The following is a 26,233-nucleotide window of genomic DNA, read 5'->3' as shown; positions in this document are numbered from 1 at the left end:
GATTATGTTTAGTCCCTAATGGTGAGGCATTGCTCATCTCTGTGCCTGATCTAGTATCTCCTTGACTACTGGGTAGAATCTTTGGATGCATTTTTGGCAGATCACTAGTTTTTACCGGCCTGCAAATGAAAGATGTCATCAAAATCTTAAACCTTCCTTTCCTTGCTTGCTTCGCTGTAACCTGCTCAGCTGATGTTTTTGGTGCATTTGGAAAATGCTTTGACTTATGACTTATTTTTGGTTTCCACTTCTAGTTTGGAAGGTGTGACTTGCAGGAACCTGAATCCATGCATCCAGATCATAGTCATTGTCTTTGGCTCAAAGATAGAATCCTTTAAGCTCTTTGAGGCAAGAGGTCTGTTTTATGTCAAGAAGACATACCCCTGATGAGTTGTTAATTTTAGTTTTACAACACGTTTTATTTTTGCATGCTGAAGTTTGTAAACTTTATTAGTAGGATATAAGTGGAAGAATTTTGTCCCTCCCTAGAAATGGGGCAATGATCCTGGGAGCTGCTTGATTACAATAATGCAAGGAGGAGAGAATACGAGGACGACTGCCTGCTGAAGGAAGAGGGTCAAGGGACACTTGGTGGCTGAAGGAAATGAGAGGCAGTACCTCTAGCTGCCCAAGGATTCTGATTAGGAGGATTTTGCTATAAACTTCGGGGAAAGGAGACTTCAGTGACGGATCATTGCTCAGGTCTCAATACAAATAGGAAAAACACTTCCTGTGGAGGATAAAATGAATCTTGGAGAAACCAAAGATGCCCTATAGCATCATTGGACCAGCTAAAGAAAGCCTGACACTGCCCATAGAGAAACCATATTGGACCATTCCTTCTCAAAGTCTATCAACACCTGCTCTTCATCCGTTTGCCTTGGATGGCCACACCTTACTCAGGACCATTTAAGCCTCCCACCTCTGGGAGTGAAAGGACCACATGAATGTCCTCCAGACCTGTGGAGGAGCACTCACTGGGTATGGTGTTGCTGCAGGCCAGAGAACATGTGGTTGAGCTGTCTACGCTCAGAGACAGGAAGTACTCACAGACAGCTCCACAGTGGGAGGAAACATACTGAAAGACGTGAGGTCAGATGACCTTTGGGGATTTGTGGCAACAAGATGTTGCTAGTGACACAGGTCTCTCGGTGTTCCTCGTGAGAACTTATGCTCTCTCTCCACTGCAAAGACTGAGAACTAAGGAGCAAAGTGGAGGCTTCCAGTCCTGTCTCACAATGTTCCTGTGAGCATTGCCTGCCTGTGTCAAGTACCCTGATTGTATTTAGTGACCACTACCTTTGTTACTACTTAAGAGCAAAGAAAACAACCTGTGAGTTGATATGTCACATTAAGTATAACCTAGAGGTGACACAAAATGGAGGCCCTGTGGCCTCTGGGACTCTATCCATCCTTTCTTCGTGAGTTGATGTATTTTCTTCCTCTCCTTATCTAGAGAAATTCTTTGTCTTTTCAACAAATATTCAGTGTCTACTCTAGGTCCCATCCTGCTTTAAGTCCCTGGGAGACAACGAGGAAGGGGATACAGAAGTCAACCCTCATGGAGTAATATTCTGATATAGCTGTAGTCACTGCAAGATGTAAGATCTGATATAGCTGTAGTCACTGCAAGATGTAAGAAACACCGTCTTCTCCAGTGACCTGATCCTCCAGTTGGTTATGCTTTCCCTCAGTGCCTAATACTTTTTGCATATAGGTTTCACTTACTTAATTATTTATACTGGTAGATGTCTGCCTGTCCTTAATGAGTGGGCACTTTAAGAAGGCAGGAACGTGTTGGTCCTGCCCGCTTCTCTACTTTAGAGTCCACCAGCCCATCCTCTGCTTGAGGGAATGTTTGCTGAATGTCTCTGATTGCAGGATTTCTCTAAAGGTAGAAACATTTAAAACTATTTCAGCCAAAAGGTGGCACTGTAGGGAAGTGAAAGAACTGGCCAACTGCTCAGTTCCTGAGGTAGTTACAGGCTAATGTCAGTCTAGGAGTAATTCCTGGCCCTTGTGTTTCCACAGAGCTGAAATCCCTTAAGATGATCCACGAATTTAAAGAGCCTCCATTGCTAGCAATATGTGACTTGATAGCGGGGTCCAGATGGAGTTTCGAATCAATATGCCCGGAATCCAAATTATCCTGAAACATGCATGCATTAACTTATAATATCTGATAAAACAGGAGCACACTGGCTTTTTATTATTTCTCTGGTGACCTAGGAAAATAAAACTGTGAAATCATTACATTTTACTGCTAAATTAGTTTTCAAATTCCAGCACCTTCTTGTGAAACTTTCTCAGAGTTCAATAAGGCCTTCTGAGCAAAATGAAGTTATAACCAGCAGCCTCTTCAAAGGTTTCAGGAGTCATTTCTCAGAGTACATACTGGGCAAGCCTAAAATAAAAATCTACTTCTGATGTAGGCTGTAAATAATGGATGGTGCTTTCATATTGTAGTACAGGCCACCTGGGTGCCTATGGTGCCCAAGGCTAGTCACCAAGTTCAGCACCGTGCCTCCTCCACAGACTCACAATCTTTTTTCTGTGTCTATTTTACAACAAAACTAAATGTATATAGTCTGTTATTTTAATGTGAAATCTCTCCTCTCCCCCCCCCCCCCGTATGTGCAGTGGTGGTGGTGGTGGTGGTGGTGGTGGTGGTGGTGTGTGTGTGTGTGTGTGTGTGTGAGTGTGTGTGAGTGAGTGAGTGTGTGTGTGTGTGTGTGTGTGTGTGTGTGTGTGAGTGTGTGTGTGTGTGTGTGTGTGTATGATGGAACAATGCTGATAAAATACAACTCATATGGTTTTGTGGTCCACTTTATAGATGAAGTAAGAGGCCATTGTCTCAGGGTTTACTGACTTTTTGGAAAGACAATGTACCTACCTTTCATGTGGTTGAGTTTTGGAAGTTCTTGAGGAATAGACACAACATAAGCAACTGGCTTCAGATTTGAGATTTATATTATATCACAAACTGCAATAAAGGCCATGATGGGAATCTTTGCCAAACCCAGTAGGAAGTTTCGTCTAAAATCCATATGTCAGAAAGGGTGGATTTCATTGTTGATTATTCAGTGAATATTCTATGGGTTGACTTCCTAACAGCACCAAACAAGATCATGTCCCCTACAAATCGTTAGAGACTGTATAAGTCTTTGTGTTTGAGGATGTTGAAAACACTGGAGTTGTAATTTTTAAATTGTTAGTCTTAAAAAATTGTAGCCTCACAATCCTTCATAATTTCTTGGTAGTTATGTGAGATCGGTTCTAAGCTCCACCTATGCGTACTAAAATCTGAGGACCTCCAACACTTTATGTACAAAGGCATATAATTTGCATGTGACATATGCACAATTTCTTGCTATAATCTCTAAATTGCTTCTGATATCTAATGCAAGGTAAATGCTACACATGGATATTAATTGTATTATTTAAAAATAATGACAAGCAAGGACTGTGCATCTGTTCAGTACAGGTTTTCTTCCAAGATAAATTTTGAAAAATGCAACTGGCTGTTTTGAGTTATAAGTGTTTTTGATTCAGTCCCCAAGTTTCCTTAAGTACAAAACCAAACCCTGTGTGTCCCTTAACAGGATTAATTTACGAATGAATACTGTTCCTTAGAGAAACTATGACAATTATAAAACCACAGGGATGTGTATGTTAAAATATTTTATCAGTATCCAGTAGGGAAGACACCTATCACTGGTGTAAGAAGGCATCCAGTTTCCCTTGGCAACAGGGCACCAAATTCTTCATAGGTTGGGTGGCGCCAGTGAATTTTGGCAGGATTCACTGGAGGAAAAATAATGCCGGGTTGACAGCTTTCATTTTCTCCATACAGACAACACTTTATAAAGTTAGTTTGCCTTTTAAAGACCCTTTAAAGACGCTAGCAGAATACCTGAGAGGCTGGGACTGAAAGGGGTCATTGCCTGTTGGATTAGTAGAGGAAACTGACACCCAGGATAAAGATTACGTTTCTTTTTACATATGCCAAAACACATACACATACTAACAAATCGACACACATATATACAACATGTGTGTGTGTGTGTGTGTGTGTGTGTGTGTGTGTGTGTGTGTGTTTGTGTGCTAGCGCTAAGTAGCATATTTCCTGCTGCTGCCAGCATAGGCAGTGAAAGAGAAGTCCTGACAATTCAGAGGTGGGTGTTGACGGCTCACAGGCATCCGTACAGTGTGCACGTGTTGGAGTGAGGCTTTTGGAAGGCTTCCTGTTCGCTGGAGTGAAGATTTTGGAAGGCTTGCCACACAGCTCTCTTGAATATTTGCTAGTTCATGAGACATGGTTTGGAAAACAGAGCATTTGAAATCAGAAAGGAACAGACCCTCTGCTGTCTGAAAAAGATAGATGACTGAAAGGGGCTGTGGAGGGGAATCCAGGAAAGGGTAAATAGAATATATCTAATTAAAAAAAGAAATTGCTGCAGTCAACAAGAGGCCATGTTGAACATTTTGCCATGTTATCTGTGGGGGTGCTGTAAGTGTTAAACTTATCCCCCTGACAGAGCGGCTGAAGCTTCCCTTCACAGTGTATAGCAGGGAGAAGTAGATGTGATGAACTGGAGAGCTAGCTGCTTCTAGGATCCCCCAAATAATTAATCAATACCGCACTAAACCAACTTACATAATATATAAACGGGGCTGCAGAGATGGCGCAGCAGGTAGGACCGCTGGCTACTTCTTCCCAGGACTCAGCCTTGGTTCTCAGCCTGCACGTAACTGCTCACAACCTCTCATAACACTGGTCTCACTGGGTCTGCTGCCTTCTTCTAGCCTCGCTGGGCACTGGGCATGCTTATGCTACATACACATCTGTGCAGGGGAAATGCTCATATAGCTAAAATAAAAACAACAAAATCTCTCTCTCTCAAACACACACACACACGGGGGGGGGGGGGAGACAGAGACAGAGACACATAGAAACAGACAGACAGACAGACAGAGTGGGCTGTGAATACTGTTTTTAAGTGCTGTATACATTTTTCTTTATACATGTAGCATTCTATCAGTTGGGTTTTTAAAAAGGCCCCAGATAACACCACCCATAGGAAGGCATCATTCACCAGTCAGGATCTAGACACAAGCTTACTCCCTTCTTTGTGCTAAACTCAGTCAAAGATTAGAAGAATATGCCTGGGAGTGCTCTGTATGGTTGACCTTCTCAGCGTGGCAAATGCAGGGGCACAGAGGCTGAAAGCCACTGAGTGAGTAAGATCCTGAATGAGAAACCATAAGCTGATAGGCTGCGAGTCCTTGAAAGATAAACCTGCCTAGATGACAGACCCTACTCCTCAGGGTATGTAAGATGACAAGTGGAAATAGTTATTACTGGTTATTGATATTCATGTACCAGCCAGTCTGTGTGGAAACTCAGCCTCAGAGGGTACATTTGGTTTGGTGATGATGGAACAGAATCCCCTTGGGTGCATGTTTTTGGGGTTATGACATGACATGACATGACATGTAAATAAAGTTACTGGATGGTTCTCTAACATGAATGACTGTATAGCTCAACACCCGAAGCTTTAAAATATATGTAGTGTGGACCCATATGAGACTAATTAAGTCAGGGTTCCCGGGAGTGTGGAGACTGCCTCACAGGATTTTCACAAAGCTCTCCCGGCAATTCCAACTAGAGCCAGACGGAGCACCTCAATCCAACCTTGTCTAGACACCTGGGACTTCCTCTTTGGGGCAGATGTTGGATGTCTAGTTAATATCTAGTGGGGCAGAGAAAGCAAGAAGTGTACTTGGTAAGACATCTGTGTATCCCTCCATGTCTCCACTTAGGCATCTCAAAGTAGGGATTTTGAGGAAATCAGACACTTAGTATTGTAGAGCCATGAGGAACATGGGAAATAGTCAGAGAAAACAAGACATGAAGTTATTTGAAATTAAGGATGCTACTTGACTTTTTTAAGAACAAGCTATACCACAGAATATTTCTAAGTAGCTTAATCACTTTTCTTTCTTACGGCTTTACTTTTGGGCTCTTGAGGATGGCAGCTCATATAGATGCCCTATGTTACCAGGAATCTTCACAGGCTTTCAACTGTTTCTAAATTTCTCTGTATTAGAGACTTGATGAAGGCACCTGAACTCCAGGTGGAAGCTTACCATATCTCAGAAAAGATACAGTCACCTCTGCGGTTAAAGTGACAGAATGTTAATCTGAGAACCAAGAATTGCTGACTCTTACTGGTCCACCCCATCGGTCGATGATTCCAGACTTTACAAACAGCACAAGCTGTGAGTACTGAGGAGGGGGTGTCAAAATACTTCCTACCACTCTTGACCATGGACCTGACAGTCCTGAGTGGTCCTCAATATATTCAAGTCCGTGATCACCTCCCTCCGGGTTCCGACAGCTCTCCAGTCAGTACACGGCAGCAAAAAAAAAAAAAAAAAAAAGGGGGGGGGGCTCATTCTTAAACAGTATAAAACCAGAGACCCAGGTACACAGGAGTCTCCCAGCCAGATTTGACTAGGTCTTGTCTACAAAGTAAGTAAGTAGGAGGCTATTGGCTGTCACAAAACCAAACCAAACATAGTTTAAGTGCCCAATGTAGGCGTTTTATTTAAACCTCCGTGCTCAATATGAAAAAGACCCAAGATTACCAGAACCTGTTCAGAGTGGCAGGTTCTCATCATTCTAGACATGGTCAAGGTCTTAGATGAATTTGGGTTATAGATTAATGTCAGTGAATAGTGTGGACATAGCAGAGGTGACATATCCACCGAAGCACCCAAGCCCTTAGCTACTGTGCCAGGTTTGCACATACTCCCCTTAGGTGTTAAGTCTCTGGTTTTAGACAGACTCACTGCCACTACAGGAAGATAAAATTTAGGGCTGACAAGATGCACATACAGAGACAGGCTACTGGTCTCAGAGCCCAGCAGAGGCTGTGGTGCCCAGCGCTACTCCAGTGGGAGACCAGATCACTCAACCCATCAGTAGGGTCCTTCTGCTAAGCTTGGGGTGCAACCAGGACGCGCCCCACGCCGGTGCGCCGCGCCTACTTCTCCAGGCACGCATGGGCGGGCTCGGCGCTGCTAGGACTCGCCTTCCTATTGGCCCTGGGACACGCCGGTCCGGGAGTGAGAGCTTGCAAAGTTTCATTGAAGGTGGAGAAGCGCGCGCCCTCCGGGGAGCCCGGGCTGCTTGGCTCGGGAAAGGCTACTCCGCCTGTTGGGGACGCGGGGGACATCTGCAGGGTTCCTGGGCTTTCTTTTCTCCCTAAAGTCACGGTGGTGGCGCCACGCAGGCTCGCGCGGTTCCTCGCGGGGCGACTGGACTCGCATCCCCGCGGGCTGGCAGCGCGACCCTGCCGCGTTGGGAATGTTTCTCTGCGCCCCGCAGCTGGCGCCAGGCTCTCTCTGGCCTGAAGCTTGGGGGCGCTGAGGCTAAGCGGAGCAGCGGCTCAGCGATCCGCCCCGAGGCTGGGGCTCCAGGACGCGGCTTCCAGGGAGCCTGGCGGTCTTGAGCGCACCGGGAGCGCCGCAGTTCATGAGGGCATCGGAGCCGGGGCTGTGCCGCCCAGACACGCTTACTTCGGAGGGGTTCCGCTAGAAACTCTCCGCCATCCCGGAACGCCGCCTCCAGAGCAGGCAGAGGACAGAGGACAGCTAGCTTCCTCCATCCCCTCTCCTCGCCGCCCCCATCCCTCTCCACTCCCAGAGTGTCCCTCCCTTGGCTCCTTCCCAGGCGACCCCTGGAGCAGCCGCCGGCTGGATTCTGATTCCACACTTCATGGGCGGGCCACAGGGGCTCGGGCGCCTGGCTAGGTGGCTGCCTTGAGCCCGGTGAGCTGCGCGGCTCCGGCCCGTCGAGCGCGCCCTCGGGGCAGAGAGCGCCTCGCCAGCCGACGCGATGCCAGGGCGGCTACGAGCAGCCGGGCGCACGAGGCCCTAAGCAGACATGGGCCTGACATCCCAGCTCTAGGGACCCCTGAGCTTCGTCCTACTGCTCGGACTAGCAAGGACCCACGACAGGATGGCTTCGGAAGTGGTGTGCGGGCTGATCTTCAGGCTGCTGCTTCCCATCTGCCTGGCAGTAGGTGAGTGTGATCATGGAGGTGACTAAGGAAAGATGAAAGGGCGCCTGGGAGAGGGCTTCCTCAAACTTGATGGGTCCAGAGCTCTGCAGGATTCGGTTCAGAGGCCACTGCACAGGCTGAGTGGCAGGGGCTTCAGATGTATGCTGTTTGTAGTGTGACAGTCCTGCTCTTTAACTTGACAATCTAGGGCTCAAGACCAGGCTCTTTCTTAGTTCCAGTAACCTGGTCAGTTGAATGGAAGTCTCCTGGATTCCCTGTAGACGAGTGTATTCTTGTTTATAAAGGATGCTAGTAAGGCTGGAAAGTGAATGCGGACGAGCGACCCTCTCCTGTATCTCTAGTAACAGACTTGGCAAGGATACCCTCCACCACCACCACCACCACCACCACCACCACCACCCCCCAGATGCGACCAAAAGAGACTCAGGCCATCTCTTCTCCAGCCTACACTCCAGCAATCAAATAGGAAGAAGTGAACAATTCCAACAGCAAGAAAAAGGAGAGACTGGGAGTAGAATCTGCCTTGATGAGTCTGTATTTTACCTCTGCAACATCCTCCATTCACAACAAAAGGGCTGGATGCTGAGGCTATAAACCATCAGACCTAATCCCGCCCTTCTGGCACCAGCCTTTTCCAGATATTTAAAGGCTTAGAAAGTGGAACTCATTCCTTGGGACAGAGCAGATGAAGAAAGTCCCTTGGAGAGCCTCATTCTCCTCGGGAGTTAGGGAGAGGGTATAAGTTTAAAGATCATAGCAACTGCAGGAGTCTGCACCCAGGGTCATTTTCCATCCTAGTCCTTAAAAATCAGAGCGCTCTGAAGCTTGGCTTTCCATCTACTCCGGGGCAAGATCTAGAAAATATAACACAGTAGCAAGTTTTGCACTCATAGAGAGATCTTTGCTTCCCCACAAAAGGAAACTTTTTTGTTTGATTTTTGTTTGTTTGATCTGTTTTGGAATCTTGACAGAAATTGGGGACTGGGGTTGCATCTGTGTGAAATGTGCGTGCTATTTGCTCGGGTCATTGGAAGGGAGTTCTGGAGTTTGGATGTCTGTAGGAATAACAACTTCTGCTAGAAGCCTCTTCGAAACGTAGGTGCCAAAAACTGTGGGAAAACAGGAGAGAGGAGAAAGCAGCAAAGCGCTGCACCAGGTACTTCTAGAGAAGGGGCTAGAACCAACAAGCTGCTGTTGACCTGGACTGGTGAAGTTCCAGGTTCCAGACAGGGCCATTTGGTCAATGGTCACTGTCTGTGCAGGAGGGAGCATAGTCCCCAGAACTCCCCCTGCTAGTTTTGAAAAGCCTTTGCTAGGCGCACTGTACACAGGTGGTGTCTCTGTTTCTGTCTCCTCCCTATGATGCACCTGGTACCTTACCAATTGGATTTGCTAATTGGAAGCCAGTTAGGTCTCAAGTTCACTAGGGAGTTTTAGTTTAAGAGGAGTGGCCTTGGGTGAGAAGCTGCTCTCTTCCCAGCCCCAAGCCTTTCTATTTCCCCCACTGCTCTAAGTAGTCTCATCCCTTGCCTGGGGCAGTTTTTCAGAGTCTGTTGGAAGAGTTAAACAGGTGGCCTCCTACAGCCATCTGGATCCACTCTGTGAAATGAAAGCAGAGAATTGTCCCTTGATTGCCTGCCTTCTTGTCTAGGGATGGGGCTTCTGCAGGACTAAGCTCACTGCCTTTCTTCCCCAAGCCACGGGGGCTGTGTAGAGTCATTTTCACTAGACATTGTTGATCCATTCCTGAAGCCCTTTAATGGGACAATTGCTCTCATCCATCTAGAGGAAAGTCCAGCTCCCTTCCAATTACCTGAGTGAATAGCAAAGGCTCCATGGGGACCAGGGACAAAGCAGGGGCACTGCTCCAAAGCTAGGGTTCCAGCTCTACCATGCCTTCTATTTCTTCTGCAACCCCTCCCTGCAGGGACCATATTTGCAAACTTGAGCCAAGGGGCTGGGTCCATCTCAGGATGCAGATGGATTCTGCTCTGAGGTTGGGACTTTCTTGGGAGGAGCTGGACTTTCAGGACCACGGGAATAGAAGTCCTTACCCTATCCTGCTTCCATGCAAGTTTCCTGGAGAGCTGAGTCAGCACTGGGCAGTTGGGGGAGGCCATGTCCCCTGGTTTACTCTTTTCTCTGCACACCCACACTGCTGGGAGTGTGCTCATGTACTGTGGAAATATGAGTATGTAAGAGGGTATGTTGTGTGTGTGAACACACATGGATATGTATTCTGTGAGAGTGTGAGATATTATGAATTAACCTCAGTGTGTGTGTGTGTGTGTGTGTGTGTGTGTGTGTGGCAGAAGGTAGTGTCCCCACAGCTCACCCTATAGTGTGTGACTTCTGTCAGCCTCCCAAATGCTGATGTTGGAAGAGGGAAGAAGAGAAGTCCCTGCAGGAGAGAGAGGAGCTTCTGAAAGCTCACTCCATAAATTTCTTTCATGTTGGTTGTCACTTAGGAAAGATGATCCAGGTCCTAAGAGGCATGGTGCCTTGAGTCACTGCACCCTTAGGTAGCTGTGTAGAAATCACCTTATTTTGGCTCTTGGTTCCCTTCTACAGGAAATAGAGATTTTTCAAGGTTACTGAGGGATTTTGCTTTTGTTTTTGTTTTGTTTTTTTTAGGTCTGCTGGCTCCCAAGGTGCCACTAAATCAAATGTTCAGATTTCCCTAATATCCTGGGCACAGAGAGCACAATGGCCGGCTTGCCATTAGAATCGATTTTACATTTTAACCATCTATTTTTATATCTGGGCAAGGCGGTCTTCAAAGCCCTGCCTTTCTAGAACTCACTTACATTTCCTTTAAACCTCTTTCTTTTACAGGATGTTGAAAATTTCCTGCAAAAGTGCCCCATTCTCTTCAACTAATGAGCGGTGTTGAAAAATGAACAGCCTTTGAGTTCAGCCCAATGCTTAAGTTTCTTCTTTTTTTAATTTTTTATTGGCTCTCTACAAGAAATGAAAGGAACGTGATAAGTGATGTTGGGCCTCTTGTCTGCAGGTGTTACATTTTAACAACCAAACCAAACTGTACTAGATTATGTTGTTTACTGTCCACAACGAACATCTGTTGTCACATAGCCACTGGACTTGTCAGATATCTTCAGAATAACCTATGGCCTCTTGCTAGCCAGTTGATTCCTTTCATATGCATAACATAAAGGAGACCAATAAAACTCTTCTCTAATATGCAGTGGGTTGTCATTATGATGGTAGCTGATCATTGATGATCATTTATATTTCATGCTTATTTTCTTCCACTATTATTTCAATTTCCAACTCATTCTTTTCCCCCTCTTTCCGAACTTAGGGCCTCGTGTTCTAAGCACTGTGCTACCCTTCCCACTTAACTCGAGGTTATTCCAGGACTACTAAAGATTAGAAGTGTCCTAGTTTGGCTTTTGTTGTGATAAACTCCATAACCAAAAGCAACTTGGGAGGGGATGGGACATCTATGTCATTAACGTTTCTTTGTGTAGCACGTTTTCACTACTAGATATCATTTTGAAACCACACTATGCAAAGTCCAAAACCTGCAAAGAAAGATGATTTTTTTACTTAACTGGTGGGAGGGCATTGTGGATGCTGAAGGGATAATTAAAAGTATATAAAATAGTTTTGATTTTGGTCATATTTTCCCAGCCTGTTTATTACTATTAATTACTCCTAGAAGTGAAAGGTTTGGAGCAGTGGTTCTCAACCCTTCCAATGCTGGGACAGTTTAATATAGTTCCTCATGCTTTGTGACCCTCAATCATAAAATTGTTTTCATTGCTACTTTGTGCAGTTTTGGCACTATTATAAATTATGATGTAAGTATATGTGTTGTCCGATTGTCTTAGGTGACCCCAGTGAAAGGGTCATTGGGCACCCCCAACACACACACACAGGGTTAGACACATACAGTTCAATTCTAGAAGAAAAATATTTCAACCCAGCTGATCAAGAGTGGTTGGTCCCTGAGATGTGTGGGCTGGAATTCCATGTGGGTACCTCGCTTTGTTGAAAGTGTGTTTGGTCAGACGTTGAGACCATAACATTGCCTTGGACATCACTTTTCGGTGAGGACTTGTTGAAAGCTGAGTATGCCCTGCCTGTAGCTATGTCTACATGATTCTAGAGGCGTTTCTTCCTCTTTCTTACTGTAACATGGAGTCATGAGTACTGTCTTCTGGGTAAAAGTGTGCAGTCTCCTGTGTCATGCCTAATGAACTCAGGATACTGTGTTACATTATGAGGCCAGTCAGGAGAGCTGGCCTTCCGACCTAGAACTCCCACAGGCCTGGAACCAGGCCATGAGGAGGCCACAGGAAGACTAGGATTCAGAGCAAAGCAACACAGCCTCTTTTTAGAGAGAAGTCATAAGGACAGATGTATTTGTGACAAGCTGGGGATTTTAATAGCCAGGCCTTTCTCACTACTGTAATGCAGTGTTTTAGACACCAATCTTTTTATTAAGCAATAATTCTCCCTAGGATTGTATTGTTACTATTTATTTGTAGCTTTCTGATAGTATGTCTACAGTCTATTTGGTGTGATTTTATTTTATTTTTTTAATGAGACTCATATCTTTGATCCTTGTGTTGCTAAGAGGTAACCATGCTTGAAGTTGGGGAATGGAAATGGGTAGATTATTATGAATTTTGGTATATATGTTCAGGAGTGCTTCAAATAAACAGTATAAGCATATCTAGTTGTAATGACAGTTTAATGATGCTGTGTATGTGTGATGTATTTGTAAGATTTTCAGATCAATGTAGGATCAAGCAAAGATAATATTCCATTTGAATGTAGGCTGAACAAAAATCTTTGTTGGAAAATTTTAATATTTTTTTGGGGGGGGGCAGGTAGTGGGAAGGATGGAGAGAATGCCAAGTAATTCAGAACACTTCCAGAGGATCTGAGAATGGCTGCCAGTACCCATGTTGGGTGGCTTACAACCACAGTAACTCAAAGCTGCAAGACACTCTACTGGCTTCACCAAACACACAGGAGCAATTTCCCTATACACAAATAAAATAAAAACAATGCAATTTTTGAAAAAGAAATAGTTGGCTATCAGCATTACTATTTCTTTTAATTATCAGTGTCCACATGATCAGCAGACGTGCCATGATAAACCATAATCAAAGAGAGGAGTCCCAAAGCACACAGCAACCTGTGCAGAGGACCACTGACTCGAAACTTTGAATGATCCCAGACATCCTAAACTGTCCAAAGATTAAGGGATCCAGCACCTTTTGCTCATCTTTGTGTTCGTATTCTGTGAGGCTGAGGTCTGCCCATTCTGAGCATGCACCCCACCCCTAAGCTACACCCCAGTCCTTCGCTATTAATAACTAATTTTTAAAAAATTTTAGAGCAATAATATAATTTTGTATTCTTTCAAAAAGTTTTGAAGCTGTCAGTTAGCTTTCTGCCTTACCTGTGACAATGAACTCACAAACTCACTTGGTTTCTGTTTCCTGTCCTTGTTAAGCTGGTACTATGAGGTGTAAACTGATGCTCACTTCATGGTGGCTAAAGAACAGAAAGGGAGAGAGTGGAAAGGCAGGGTTCCTATATCCCTCACAAAGATATGGTCTCAGTGACCTAACTTCCCGCAACTCAGCCCCACATCCTAAATATCCTTCCACTACCTCTCGTTACTCTGCAGGCTGATGACCAAGCCTTCAATACCTAAGCCTCTGGGGGATATTCTAGAACCAAAGTATAGCATATAACACAGTTTACTAGTTTAAGGTGGTTTCACTGTCTCCTAAATAATTCCCAGTTTCTTCCAATCTTTCTGTGGTAGGATGGTAAAGCTTTATGATTATTTCCTGATGTTTTTAAAGTTCATCTTTGGAAACAAACCTGCATGAAAGCAGGATTCATATTATGGATGGACAGGATGGCATGTATTTGTATATGGATTTTCAAATCTAAAGTACTATTTACAAGAAATAATTGTGTGTGTGTGTGTGTGTGTGTGTGTGTGTGTGTTTCAGCTATTCCGTGACTAGTATGATTGCACTGGTTGGTTAAGAACTTGTCTTACACTTTTCCTTAACTGTTTTCTTAGAAAGTTATTGATTCTATGATCCAAACTGAGGTGCTTGTCCCCTCCATGTTGTTTCAGACTTGAACGTCTAAGTCCTGCATTACCTTTAGCATGGTCAGTGTCAAGCTTCCCCCTCCCCATCCCCTGCAGGCTTCTTTGCTGTGACAGGTTCTAGATCAATCAGCAGGCAGAGCTTCGAGCTCTCTTCGCCTTTCCCCATGTATACCATGAGTCTAGCTGACATGTAGCCAGTAAATTGCTCAAGGACCCCTGCCCCCAGATGCCATTCTTCAAAGAAGATTTTCAGCTTTTCCCAGGGCTCAGGTGTTTGCCTGAACCTCAGTTAAATCTGACAGATCACTGCTGCTTTCCCTATTTCTGCATGGGTTTTCTGAGAGCCCAGAAAAATCTCCTTCCTGCCGTGTACGGAGGAGCCTCTTTCCTCTAGTTGAGAGTCTGTCTCTCTGGTTCTGATCTTCTCTGGTTCTCTTGTTTCCTAGCATAATGGGACTTAGCTAAAGCCAGTGCCATTTCTGTCACATGGGAATGAAGACGTTTGGAGTAAGTTTTGCAACGTGCCACATCTTATATCAGAGGTCCAATGCTTGTACTTCTGTACCTCACAAATTAGAGAGGGAGTACTTGCCTATGAGCTGGAGACCCTTTACTGCATCAGGCGCTTGGGGTTCTAGGAGGCAGTGCCTGGGCAGGACTTAGGTGCAGAAGGCATTGATTCTATTGATAGAGAATGGAGGGGAATGGGGATCAGGAGAGTCTAACTTACAGAGGTCTATGACATCCATTGGTCATGGTGCTTTTTAAGTGAATTAGACAGATAGCTTCCGAATTCTGAGTTGGTCTGTATTAAGTGGAAGATAACTTGTTCATGTGCGAAGTCTCACTTTAATCACCAAGACAGAGACAGAGGCACAGCCTGTTCCTAGGGATGGACACTTTACACACCACAAACTATTTAAAGGACTGGGAGGGATCTTGCCAGGAGACAGTTACAGTTACAGTTGCACTTTGCCTTTTCTGCCTTCAAGAAACAGGTTCATTCATTTTGGTGCTAGTGTGGCCAGTGCTGAGATGACTCCTTTTTGCCCCTATATCAGTGTGAGTTATGTTGTTTCTATCACTTGGATGCACTTCAGATGAGTGGGATAAGAAAGGTCTAAAAGATGACCAAGGACAATCTATATACCAAGGACTATTAGAAGTCAGGATATCCCTGGACATTTGGGGCTCGTTAAGAAGAGTCCCAATAGCGAAAGTGGCCAACTTTTGTTTGCTAGGGCTGGAAATGAAACACATGAATCATGACTGTACGTGGTCTCCGAATTGTCAGAATTTCAAATATGTTTTGAAATTACTCTGCACTGACTAAAGAGCTGGGTTTGTAGCCACACCTCTGGCTTTGTCATGCAGATGTTTGACCTTAATTTATGGAACATTTCTATTCTTTGGATATTTCATCTGCAAATGAAGACAGCATTAAGGTCTTAGGGATGCTTCAGGTTTAGATGATACTGAATGTCAAGGGCTTTGAATGGTGCGTTCATTAAATAGTTCTTAATACTGTAGGCTGAAGCAACTCACTGTCACAAGTTGAGGAAATACACTGGCTGGTTTGAAGAGCCACTTGCCACTAGCAGTTTCGTGGACAGACAGTCTGGAATTTTGGCCAACAGTTATGACATTTACAGAGCATAAATAAAGTTTGGAGCACAACCCGTTGAAAATTGAGCCTGGTGCTGGCCTGGCCACTCTCTTGCTAGTCAACTGGAAGGCCTTCAAGGCTTTGGTCATTGCTACCTTGCATATTACATGACAGCTGTGATGTCTTTTCTCATTCTTTGAAACTCTTTCCCAGACAGAGCACCTTACATTGTCCCTACAGTGCCACTTGGCACCTTGTGTACATTCATCTCCATGTTATGTTTTCAGGACTGTTTTTCTTCTATGCCCCTGCAAGTTTAAGGACTTGTTATCCTTGCTAGGACCCTGGCATTCAATGTCCTAATATATAGCAGATATTTGGGTCGTTTTGAGTTGATGATTTCCAAACTGAAAAGATTTTGTGTGATCATACCAATGTGGCTGTCCAGAGAGGGCTCTAAGGTAACCAGCCCTCAGCCCTATTTTTGTCTCTTGAATGTTTCAAAGATCCTGATATAGAGGAACAGTCTAGCTTCTCCTATGTAATAGTTTCCAAGTTCCCACCTACAAAAATCATAACAGGCTGACTTATACTCTGTAGCTGTCATAAATAAGAACATTATTACTGTGACAACTAATATTTGCTCCCTGCTGTGCAGCAGACAGAGAAGGAGAAACCTGCTGGATAATGTGAAGTTTGACCGGAGTAACATCCTTGAAGTCCATATTATTATTTTTTTTTAAAATGCTTTCAGCTCTTCTGGAACCACACATATCGATCTGTTTTCTCTTGTGGTCAATTCTTTTAGGTCAGCACTTCTCACCACAGGTAGAGAAAAAGAAATGGAGGAAGGCAGAGCTTTAACAAGCTGGTGATTAAAACAAAACAAAACAAAACAAAACAAAACACAATAGAAATTAGTTCCAGCTATCTGTAAGACTGAGTTGTCTCAGCTCTTTGTCCACCTCCCAAGCCTAAGCCTGCACCTGCTTGCTTCTTGCAGCTGGCTATGATGTCACAGAGGGAATGTGGTCCTTGGGGAAGAGTCCTACTCTGGTGGTCTAATGAGCAAGTCTGCATCGTCGTAATAATGAACCATGTGACTTTGGCCTCTCTTCCTCAAAGGCTTCTTCTATAGACTATGTTCATGATTCTGCCAGTATTGTTTCTGCCTATCAGTCTTGAATGCAAAGGGTGTAGCTGGGACATACCATTTCACATCCAACCCATAAGAAGCTGGGAACTCAGGTGGCTCCAGTTTCTTAAGGGCCATCTTACCCTAACCACCCTTAAAGAAAGAATAGGAATTGCTAGAGATTTTTTTTAAATCATTACCCGACTATATTATAGCAATGACTGAAGGTAACCGATCTTATAGAGATAGACTTATCTAAGAAGCATTTGAATAAAAAAACCATATATTTTGAGTAAACTGCTTGATTTAATCGGTGTAGAATTGCAACCATATTGTAGACCTTGTAAGCCTGTCATCCCTAGAAGTGTTGGGAAGACTACACAGAATCTGCAGAAGTGTCTGTACTGTGAACTCTCTGTCTTTCAGGGCCCCACCCTTCCCCTTTCTTTCTCTGAAACTAAATTTAAATACTGAGCTCATCTGGACTCCTCCCACTGGCCTTGATGCCCAAAGTCTGTCTAGGTACTAAGTTGTAAACAGTAAAGTTCATAGCCAGTGCCAGTTGCTTGCCAGCTGGCCCTGTCATAGCACACAGCTCTAGGTACCTATCTTAAGCAGGGAGAGAAGATTACAGATCAGATTACAAGGGCGTGGAAAGAAGGTTTGCCATGAAATGGGGGTGTTTGGTTGTGAATTAGTATTTTCCTGAAACCTCTAGTTCTCTAAGATCATTCATTGGTACTGCAAACCTATATAACAATAGTATCCAAAGCAGTAACACCATGGCTTTTGCATTTCTTCAGACTCAGGTTGAAGTTTTCACCAGTGGTGGCCCTGCCTAACTATACTTCCTCCCCTTGACCAGCTCTTCCCTGGGCTTCAGTTAGAAATGCTTTGGGCTATTTTCACACACAACACCACACTCGGTTGGGTGTTTCTTAAGATCCAGGAAGCTGAGGCAGGAGGGTGGTGTTTTCAAGCTAGCCCAAGTTAGATAGTATATCCTGTCTCAGATACATAGACAAACATATAATGTATGTATGTATTTATGTATATATATATATATATATATATATATATATATATATATATATGAATACAGAAAGTGTTTATATACACACACACACACACACACACACACACACACAGACACAAAAGCTGAGAATGTATGTCTGTGGGAGAAAACTACCTGCCAACCATATACAAGAGACCAGCCTTGACAGCCTGAACTATAAGTAAAAAAGCAAACCAAACCAAACATAAGTTTCCTTACTGAACGAAAACTTACCAGTTTTCTACCATCTTGTTCATTTTAAAGGATGGGACCCAGTCTTTAAAAGCATTTGTTAACTTGGATTCCAGTCTGGTTCAGTGGCACACACATGTAATCCTAGACGTTGGTAGGTGGAGGCAGGGAGATTAGGAATTCAATTTTATAGAGAATGGATCTCTGATGTTATTAGACAATTGTAACATGGGAATGTTCAAGTCAGTATAGCCTTACTTAGATTTTTTAGGTTAGATCTAGTCTTGTAATGTATATTTTAAATATGCTGCTGCTTTCCGAGGGAAGATACTAGCTAAGCAAACCCCGGAGAGACTGTAATGTGAGCCACACTGTCACCATGCTTAATAAATTTTAATATGCATGAAATGCAATTTTTAAATCAAAATGTAGTTGAAGTGAAGTTTTAATAGTTCACTAGTAATTTTGTTTCTTTTTGTCATTTTTAAAACAAGCCTCCGATTTGAATCAAATTTCCTTTCCCTCTCTTGAGATCTATATGCATTTCCCAGAAGTCATCAAAACCCTACGGTAATGGGAGACTGCATGTGCCCAGCACTTGCCCTAAAATAGCAAGTGCTTTTGTTTACTTCAGATGTCAAAGGAAAGGCATGTCTGACTTTTTCTTGTTTCCTGTATTTTTCTTACTTGTGATGTCACTGCTTTCTAGGTTTCTTTTCTGGATTCCACCTCAAAACAGCTGAACAATCTAAAAAAGCTTAATGCAAAAGTCTCTAAGAATGATTTCATTTCTTATTTGTGTATTACTAATTTGGCTGTTGGCACTTCGTGTTAATCTCATTCACTGATAGAACCAAAGAGATGTGCTCACTTGTATTCTGAAGAGATAACGCACAAAGGGGGAAGAGGGCGGTGGTTTGAAACAGTGTTTTAGAATTCTGTCTGTGGAGTGTGTTCCAGGAGTCTTGTTCCAGGAGTGTGTAATTCACTACTTATCCAAGAGTGTGCAGCTCAGCAGTGACCTAGGAGTGTGTAACTCAGTCCTGATCCAGGAGTGTGCATCTCAGTACTGACCAAGGAGTGTGTAACTCAGTCCTGATCCAGGAGAGTGCAGCTCAGTACTGACCAAGGAGTATGTAACTCAGTCCTGATCCAGGAGTGTGCAGCTCAGTACTGACCAAGGAGTGTGTAACTCAGTCCTGATCCAGGAGTGTGCAGCTCAGTACTGACCAAGGAGTGTGTAACTCAGTCCTGATCCAGGAGAGTGCAGCTCAGTACTGACCAAGGAGTGTGTAACTCAGTCCTGATCCAGGAGCGTGCAGCTCAGTACTGACCTAGGAGTGTGTAACTCAGTCCTGATCCAGGAGAGTGCAGCTCAGTACTGACCTAGGAGTGTGTAACTCAGTCCTGATCCAGGAGAGTGCAGCTCAGTACTGACCAAGGAGTGTGTAACTCAGTCCTGATCCAGGAGAGTGCAGCTCAGTACTGACCAAGGAGTGTGTAACTCAGTCCTGATCCAGGAGCGTGCAGCTCAGTACTGACCTAGGAGTGTGTAACTCAGTCCTGATCCAGGAGAGTGCAGCTCAGTACTGACCAAGGAGTGTACATCTATTTTTCATTCTTCCCAAGCAACTATTATTATGGACTCTGAATTTTACAATGTTGGAAGTGTTTTTCCTTTGCATAGGTGGTCAATATCTTCCTTAATTCTTTAAATTACTTCTGACAATTTTATACACAATTTTATAATGTATGTCGATGGTATCCTGCCCTTTACCTCTCTTATTGGTCTGTCTTTCGCTCTGGCTGTACCCTACTTCCCAACAGCCTCTCTCCTGCTTGCATGTTGCCCACTCAGTTTATTTAGGATTGCTTACCCAGCATGGACAAAGGGTTGTTTACCTGAGTGTGGGCAAGTTAGCCTTGCTCACACCACTGAAGAACATGACTCTCACACCCTGAACAGGAATGAACTGCCAACAGTAGCTCTTCAGCTCTGGGTAGGGTCTTACGAACTGCATCGATCACCAATGACAGGATGTTGACAGGTTCCATCCTGTTCCGGGCTATAGAGAAGCATTGCTGTGTGAGTCTGTGAGTACCATGTCTACGTCATGTCTAGGGGTCAGCATTTCACAGCAGCCTTGCCATCTTCCAGCGTTTAACATTCTTTCTGCTCCTCTTCTGAGTTGTGCTCTGAATCCCCTGTGGATGATTCCTCAGGGCATGAGCTCCATTGAGGGCTGAACGCTCATCAGGTATTTATTCCCAGCACGCTGACTAGTTGTGACTTTTTGTATTAACTAGCACCCATTCATAAATAAACTCCTGTGGCAAAAACTGAAAGCAGCAATGGTCTAGAGATACAAACAAAAATTTTTATAAGGAAGCCTGATAACACCTTCATTTAGCAGAGTAAGTAGTAGTCCCCCCTTGGAATCTATAATCTGCCCAGGCATGAGCTTTTGACCAGGATTACAGTATGAGGCAAGTGTTTCTGATAAGTGGGCCTCAGTAATACTATAGAGGGACCAGCCATCTGATTTTTTTGGACACATTGGAGAAAAGATAGCCCTATAGCAAATAGTGCTGTGAAAACTGAATGTGTACATGGAGGAAAAGTAAAGTAGGGTCTGTGCCTCTCATCTTCCAAAAATCAACTCCAAATCAGCAACCTCAACATGAGACCGGAAACTCCAAGACAGATAGATAGAAAGAAGTGTGCTGCAGATGGACCTACAACCGTCCGTATTTTGATGTTAATTCCACTTCCCCAAGAAGTACTGCCTAGTCACATACTCAAGATTTCATAAAAACCTAAATCATTAGTAAAATAAAGGCAAGAGCCAGTGATTGGGCAGGGTAAGGGAGGTAGAGAGAGGATCAGAGGACAGGGGACAGGGGAGGACTAAAAGAGAAGCTCCAAGATGGACCTTGGGAAGGATGAACTAAATCCAGGTAGGCTTAATTGGTGTTAGGTAGCTATAAACATTTTAAGGATTTTATAGCTCTAATATCTCATATAGAAGGGCAATTTGTATCTTTGTTCATTTGATGTAATCTTATTGTGTAGAAAGTTTGCGGATTGAGCGCTCAATATATAAACCTGTATGAAAAGCTATCAGGCCTTAGAGTCATGTTTGTGCTGGGCAGGGCAGTAATTTTACCCGAGTTGAAGAGAGTCGCACCCACAGAGTGAGATGGGGGTGACTTGGACCAAGCTTCAGAGTCCAGGTTAATGTGTTTGTTCAGGAATTCCCCTAACCCAGTATATCTACCCCCTGCTATGTCTACAGCATTCTGTGTGGGCCTAGCCATAGGCCTGGAGACCCAGTGCCCTTCTTGTTCACCTAGCAATGATGGAAATGGCATCTTCATGATCATTTCTTCCTTTGTTTAACTGAGGCTGAGTTTATTTTTTATACTTGCAAAATATATGTGATGATAGTATCTATATTGTAGGGTAGCTAGGGCGTTCTAAAAGGAGTGTAGAGCTGAGGTGGCCGAAAAAGTACCCAACATATCTTTAAGGTCTTTAGCACTACAAGGATGAATGAACCAGCTAATGTATTTAACAAGCTTTTTTCTGTTAAACAGAATCTGGCGCATAATACACATTGACTAAATCCAGATACTGTGAGGTCAATATTTAATTTAAACAACACTTGATGTACAAAGCATGGTTTCTGGCTCTGTGATTGTTCCAGGCATTGGTGTTGTTATCTCTGAAGTTCAAACCTGAGAACTATACTGAGTTACAAAGAAACACATGCCACCAAAATATTTTATATTGTTTAGAGTAAATTCATGAGTTTTGTATTTGACCAAATTTGTAACTATCCTTGGCTACTTGCAATCCCAAAACATGGGCTGGACATGCCTGTCTGTGGGAAACCTCAGCCTAGACTGTATAATGCTCAGAGTGGAGATTGCTAATGGTGGTCTCTGCGTTGGATGAGGAGTGTTGTGAGTGACAGGGATGGTTCCTGAAAGTCGTGCTGGCTATGAGATAAGGAGCTGCTGTTCTGTGGAAAGAGGCTCTTTGACAGGCTGGGGCACAGGAGGACAGTCTCTGTATTGGCTCCAGGAGCTGTGTCTGCTGTAATACAATAGCATGTTCCTATCTGAGAACAAGATATAGGGAAAACCCTACTGGTCAGGAACAGAGCATCCCTATCTAGTAGACCACCCTCAGAAATGATTCAGTAGATGAAATCACACTCCCCTTTCTAACAGTGTTTACTCCTCTGGGAACATCAAAACCCGAGGACACATGCTTTAAGCCAAAGTGCTCAGTGTTTGTGTGGAAGGTGATTAGGGTCAGATTTTTTTGTGCTGCCCTCCTGTAGTGGGAAAGACACAGAGAGAATGGAGCTATCACTCAGCTGTCCTCGGTGTCCTGTGCACTTAAAGAATGCAGGAGCTCAGGGGCAGAGTCTGAGAGCGTATGTGCTTAGCGTGTACCAAGCAGGCATCTGCACCCTGCAGCTTATAGCATGCCCCTGTGTGGCCAGGCAGAGCGATGGATAGCACAGACCAGCACAAAACCTTGCATTTACTTAAAACATAAATGTTTTCTTGTTCAATTTGCTTGTGGCACTGGATCATGAACTTAAAAGATGACCATGTTGCTGCATTGCAGTGTCAAAGAGTGGGGCATGCCTGCATCACAGACTGAGTTTCATTCCTAGCCATAAACCCAAACATTAAAAATTAAAAGATTAGGTAGAGTTCAAAAACAAATACAGACTGAACTGTTTGTGGAAACAGCCAGGCTTGCCACCCAGATACTGCCAGCAGCTGGCCACATACGTGTCTGTTCACCTTCCAGGAGGCTATGCCGTACTTGGTGTGTGAGAATTATACGGGAAGCCTCTGAGTCAAGGATGTGAAGAATGTTCTGCCAGTCGCTCTTGGCTTATCTTGTCACACACTCCTAGACACTTTATTTACTCAAGCAGACACAGTCATCCCCACTCTTGGGTAAGATTAGCAGTGCTGGAAGAGAGAATCCCAAGTTACAGTCAGAAAGGACTATACAGTTCGGTCCTCCTCTGAGCTCTAGTCTCATTTGCTGTCAGAGTGTTTTTAATTCTTGCTTTGAAGTCTCTTCCTTTCTTTCTTGAGAGTTGCAGTGTGACTTCTTAAAGTCAGACTTCTCTTCCCTGAAGGACAAGGCCTTCCTGAGAATGGAAAATGTCTTCATTTCCTGAGATTCAGTAAAGACAGTTCAGAATGAATGGGCTGTGCTGTGCTGAGAACTGATTAGATGACTTGTGTGGTAAACAGTTGTATATGACGCAGGAACCACTTGCTTCCTTCCCTGAGCGTCGTGAGATGTTCAGCATTGTAACACTGGCACTGGGATGACACTCATGACTTGGGAGAAGCTTTTCTGATGTGCTGGACCTCGTTGATGAATCATATGGATGCCACAGACCAGCACGAGAATGAGTGTACGGAAACCGTGAAGGCTGGGATTACTATTCTCTTGTTTTACACTCTCTTAACCTCCTCTGGAAGCTGTAGACTCTCTCTTCCTCCCCCACTCCCTCTCATTCCCCTCCCATCCCCCTCTCACTACCCCTTCCCCTCTCCCTCCATTCCTCCTTCTCCCTCCCCCTCCCCCTCTCCCTCCCCTCCCCCCCTCACTACCCCTTCCCCTCTCCCTCCATTCCTCCCTCTCCCTCTCCCTTCCCCTTCCCCTCTCTGTCCCCCTCCCCTCTCCCTCCATTCCTCCTTCTCCCTACCCCTTCCCCTCTCCCTCCATTCTTCCCTCTCTTCCCCTCCCCCTCTCTGTCCCCTTCCCCTCTCCTTCCCTTTCTCTCCCTCTCCCCCTCTCTCTCCCCTTCCCTCTCTTCCCCCCCTCCCCTCTGTAGAAAATATTTACTAATTGTAAATAAGCACTCTTCTCTTGAATTCACACACGAGGAAATGGGATGAAAACATGAGGCTTTATGGGAGGAAAATACCAGGAAGGAGTGGATCTGGATGTAATTAGACTTCAGATTTTAAGGTTTTTAAATCCTCAATCCAGGATACATTTGGATATCAATATAGTGCTCTCAAGTACTATCTTAGAGTCTTTTCAAAGGTCTCTCCTTTGGACTGTTTAACATATTCTCTCCATTTCTGCCTAAAGTATATATATATATATATATATATATATATATATATATATATATATATATATATATATATATATATATATACACACACACACACACACACACACACACACATTTACATACACATAGACATACATGGTATAACATGATCTTTTAAAGGAGAAAATCTAACTTAGCAGAGTACAGTGATTAGCATGGAGCCTTTCTGTTTGAATTCAGGGCATTGGGTCCTTGTTGGTTTATTTCATGATTTTGCTACCTGGAAAAAGCACTTCCTGTCTCTCCATAGGCTCTTTCTGGAACTTCACTTGAGCAGCGCTCTACCAGGATCCAGAGGGTGGGTGATGACGGTTAGTGACTCTCCACTTCTGCATGCGAAAATGGTAGACTGCTGTTCACTATGTTCATTTATGTAGAGATCTATGTGGTGATGTATCTTCGCCCCTGGTACTTACAGTTAGCATTTTGGGATTCTGGTCAATTGCATAGAGCATGTTGTGTTTGACCTAACACAAAAGACGGTGATTTATGAAACGAAGCAGGAAACAACTGTTTAAATCCTTTTCCTCATTCCTCCTAGGGCTTCATCACAGAGCTTTATGACTTTAGGGGAGCAGGAAGAGTCCTATGATCAGATCTCAGGTGGCTCCTCAGCCAGGCCCATATTGAATAACTCATTCTCAACTGCAGATCAAGCTGACATATCCTCTTCTACAATGGCTCTTACCCAGACATCCAGGAAATATGTGCTAAGTACAATACAGCACATGCTTACCTCAGCTCTGGAAAGTATGTATGTACTATGCATATACATAGACATAGACATACATGGTACAACATGATGTTTTAGAATACATACAAGCTTCTAAGTGGCTAAATTAGTTAACATCACACAAATTGGAAGACTTCTGTATGGCGCAGAGGTTAACCATTTTTACTTTTAAAAATGGAAAACTTCACTCTTAGGTCTTCTGTCCTCATGCCTTACACTAATAATACACTGTGGTCTCTCCTAATGAATCAAATTGAGTGACATTTTACTAAAACGTAGAAATCTCAAAGTCTATTATCACAACTGGAATCAGAAAGTCTTTGCTTCACTGGGCAGGATTAGCAGCAACTGGAAGTCCCTCTCTGTCTGCTGTGTTTCAAAGTAGCATGCTGTTGGCTGTGAAAGCTAAATGTGATTATTTATGTCTAGCAAGACAAATGTTCCATTTCTTCCATATGAAACCCTACACATAACCCAGAGCAAGCACTCCTGAACATGCATTTTTGACTCTCCCAGAAGACCTATTTTAGAGAAAGTGAACAGCATTTTTAAGACTATTTTGGTAGCTTCAGGTGTGTTCAGTACAGTAGATTATTCAATTACAATGCTTACTTAAAACAACATTGGATGGATGGATAGATAATCAACAGATGATAGATAGACAGACAGACAGACAGATAGATAGTCCAATTAACTCTCAGAAAACTGAATGAGTCTAACAGACTGTGCTGCCCCTTCATTCTGCACCCCCACTCCCTCCACAGTATTTCATTATGGCCACTAGGGCTAAAATGGCTTTTAATAGTGAAAGTCTGCAGGACATTTCTTGTTAAGCACAGTGAAGCAAAGATGGTTTTAAAGTGTGTATTTACAGCTACAGGCAAAGGTTCGTTTTTTGATGCTTTCCTCTCACCACGGAATCAATCCTTGTCTTCATCTTGTTAGTAGAACTCAGTGAGAAGTAGAGCTGAAGCTTCCACCTTCACCCTCCCCCTCAGCTGCACCGAGAGCTTTCCACAAAGTACAGGACATGACCATACGTCAGAATATACGTGTCCCTAGGGAGAATTTGAAATACTCACATAGATAGGCATTTGACTTTTTGGCCCTTGGTTGAACTTTGCCTACATTCAAGATACTATAAAGT

The 26,233-nt window shown here is 43.9% G+C and overlaps 1 protein-coding gene across 4 annotated transcripts in view; it reads left to right on the top strand.

Annotated features, from left to right (window-relative positions):
- Positions 1-8,026: 8,026 nt before the first annotated feature.
- The window catches only part of PIEZO2 (piezo type mechanosensitive ion channel component 2), a gene marked incomplete at both ends in the record, with an annotated part of 345,228 nt that continues 327,021 nt past the window's right edge, over positions 8,027-26,233 (top strand). For all 4 annotated transcript variants that reach the window (XM_080920084.1, XM_080920082.1, XM_080920083.1 and 1 more), the window contains one exon: positions 8,027-8,090. In XM_080920084.1, coding sequence (XP_080776210.1) covers positions 8,027-8,090 — 64 coding nt within the window. The remainder of the gene's footprint in view (positions 8,091-26,233) is intronic.

Source organism: Micromys minutus, assembly GCF_963924665.1.
Source record: "Micromys minutus genome assembly, chromosome: 8".
NCBI lineage: Eukaryota > Metazoa > Chordata > Mammalia > Rodentia > Muridae > Micromys > Micromys minutus.
This window is presented reverse-complemented; position numbering and strand designations above follow the sequence as displayed.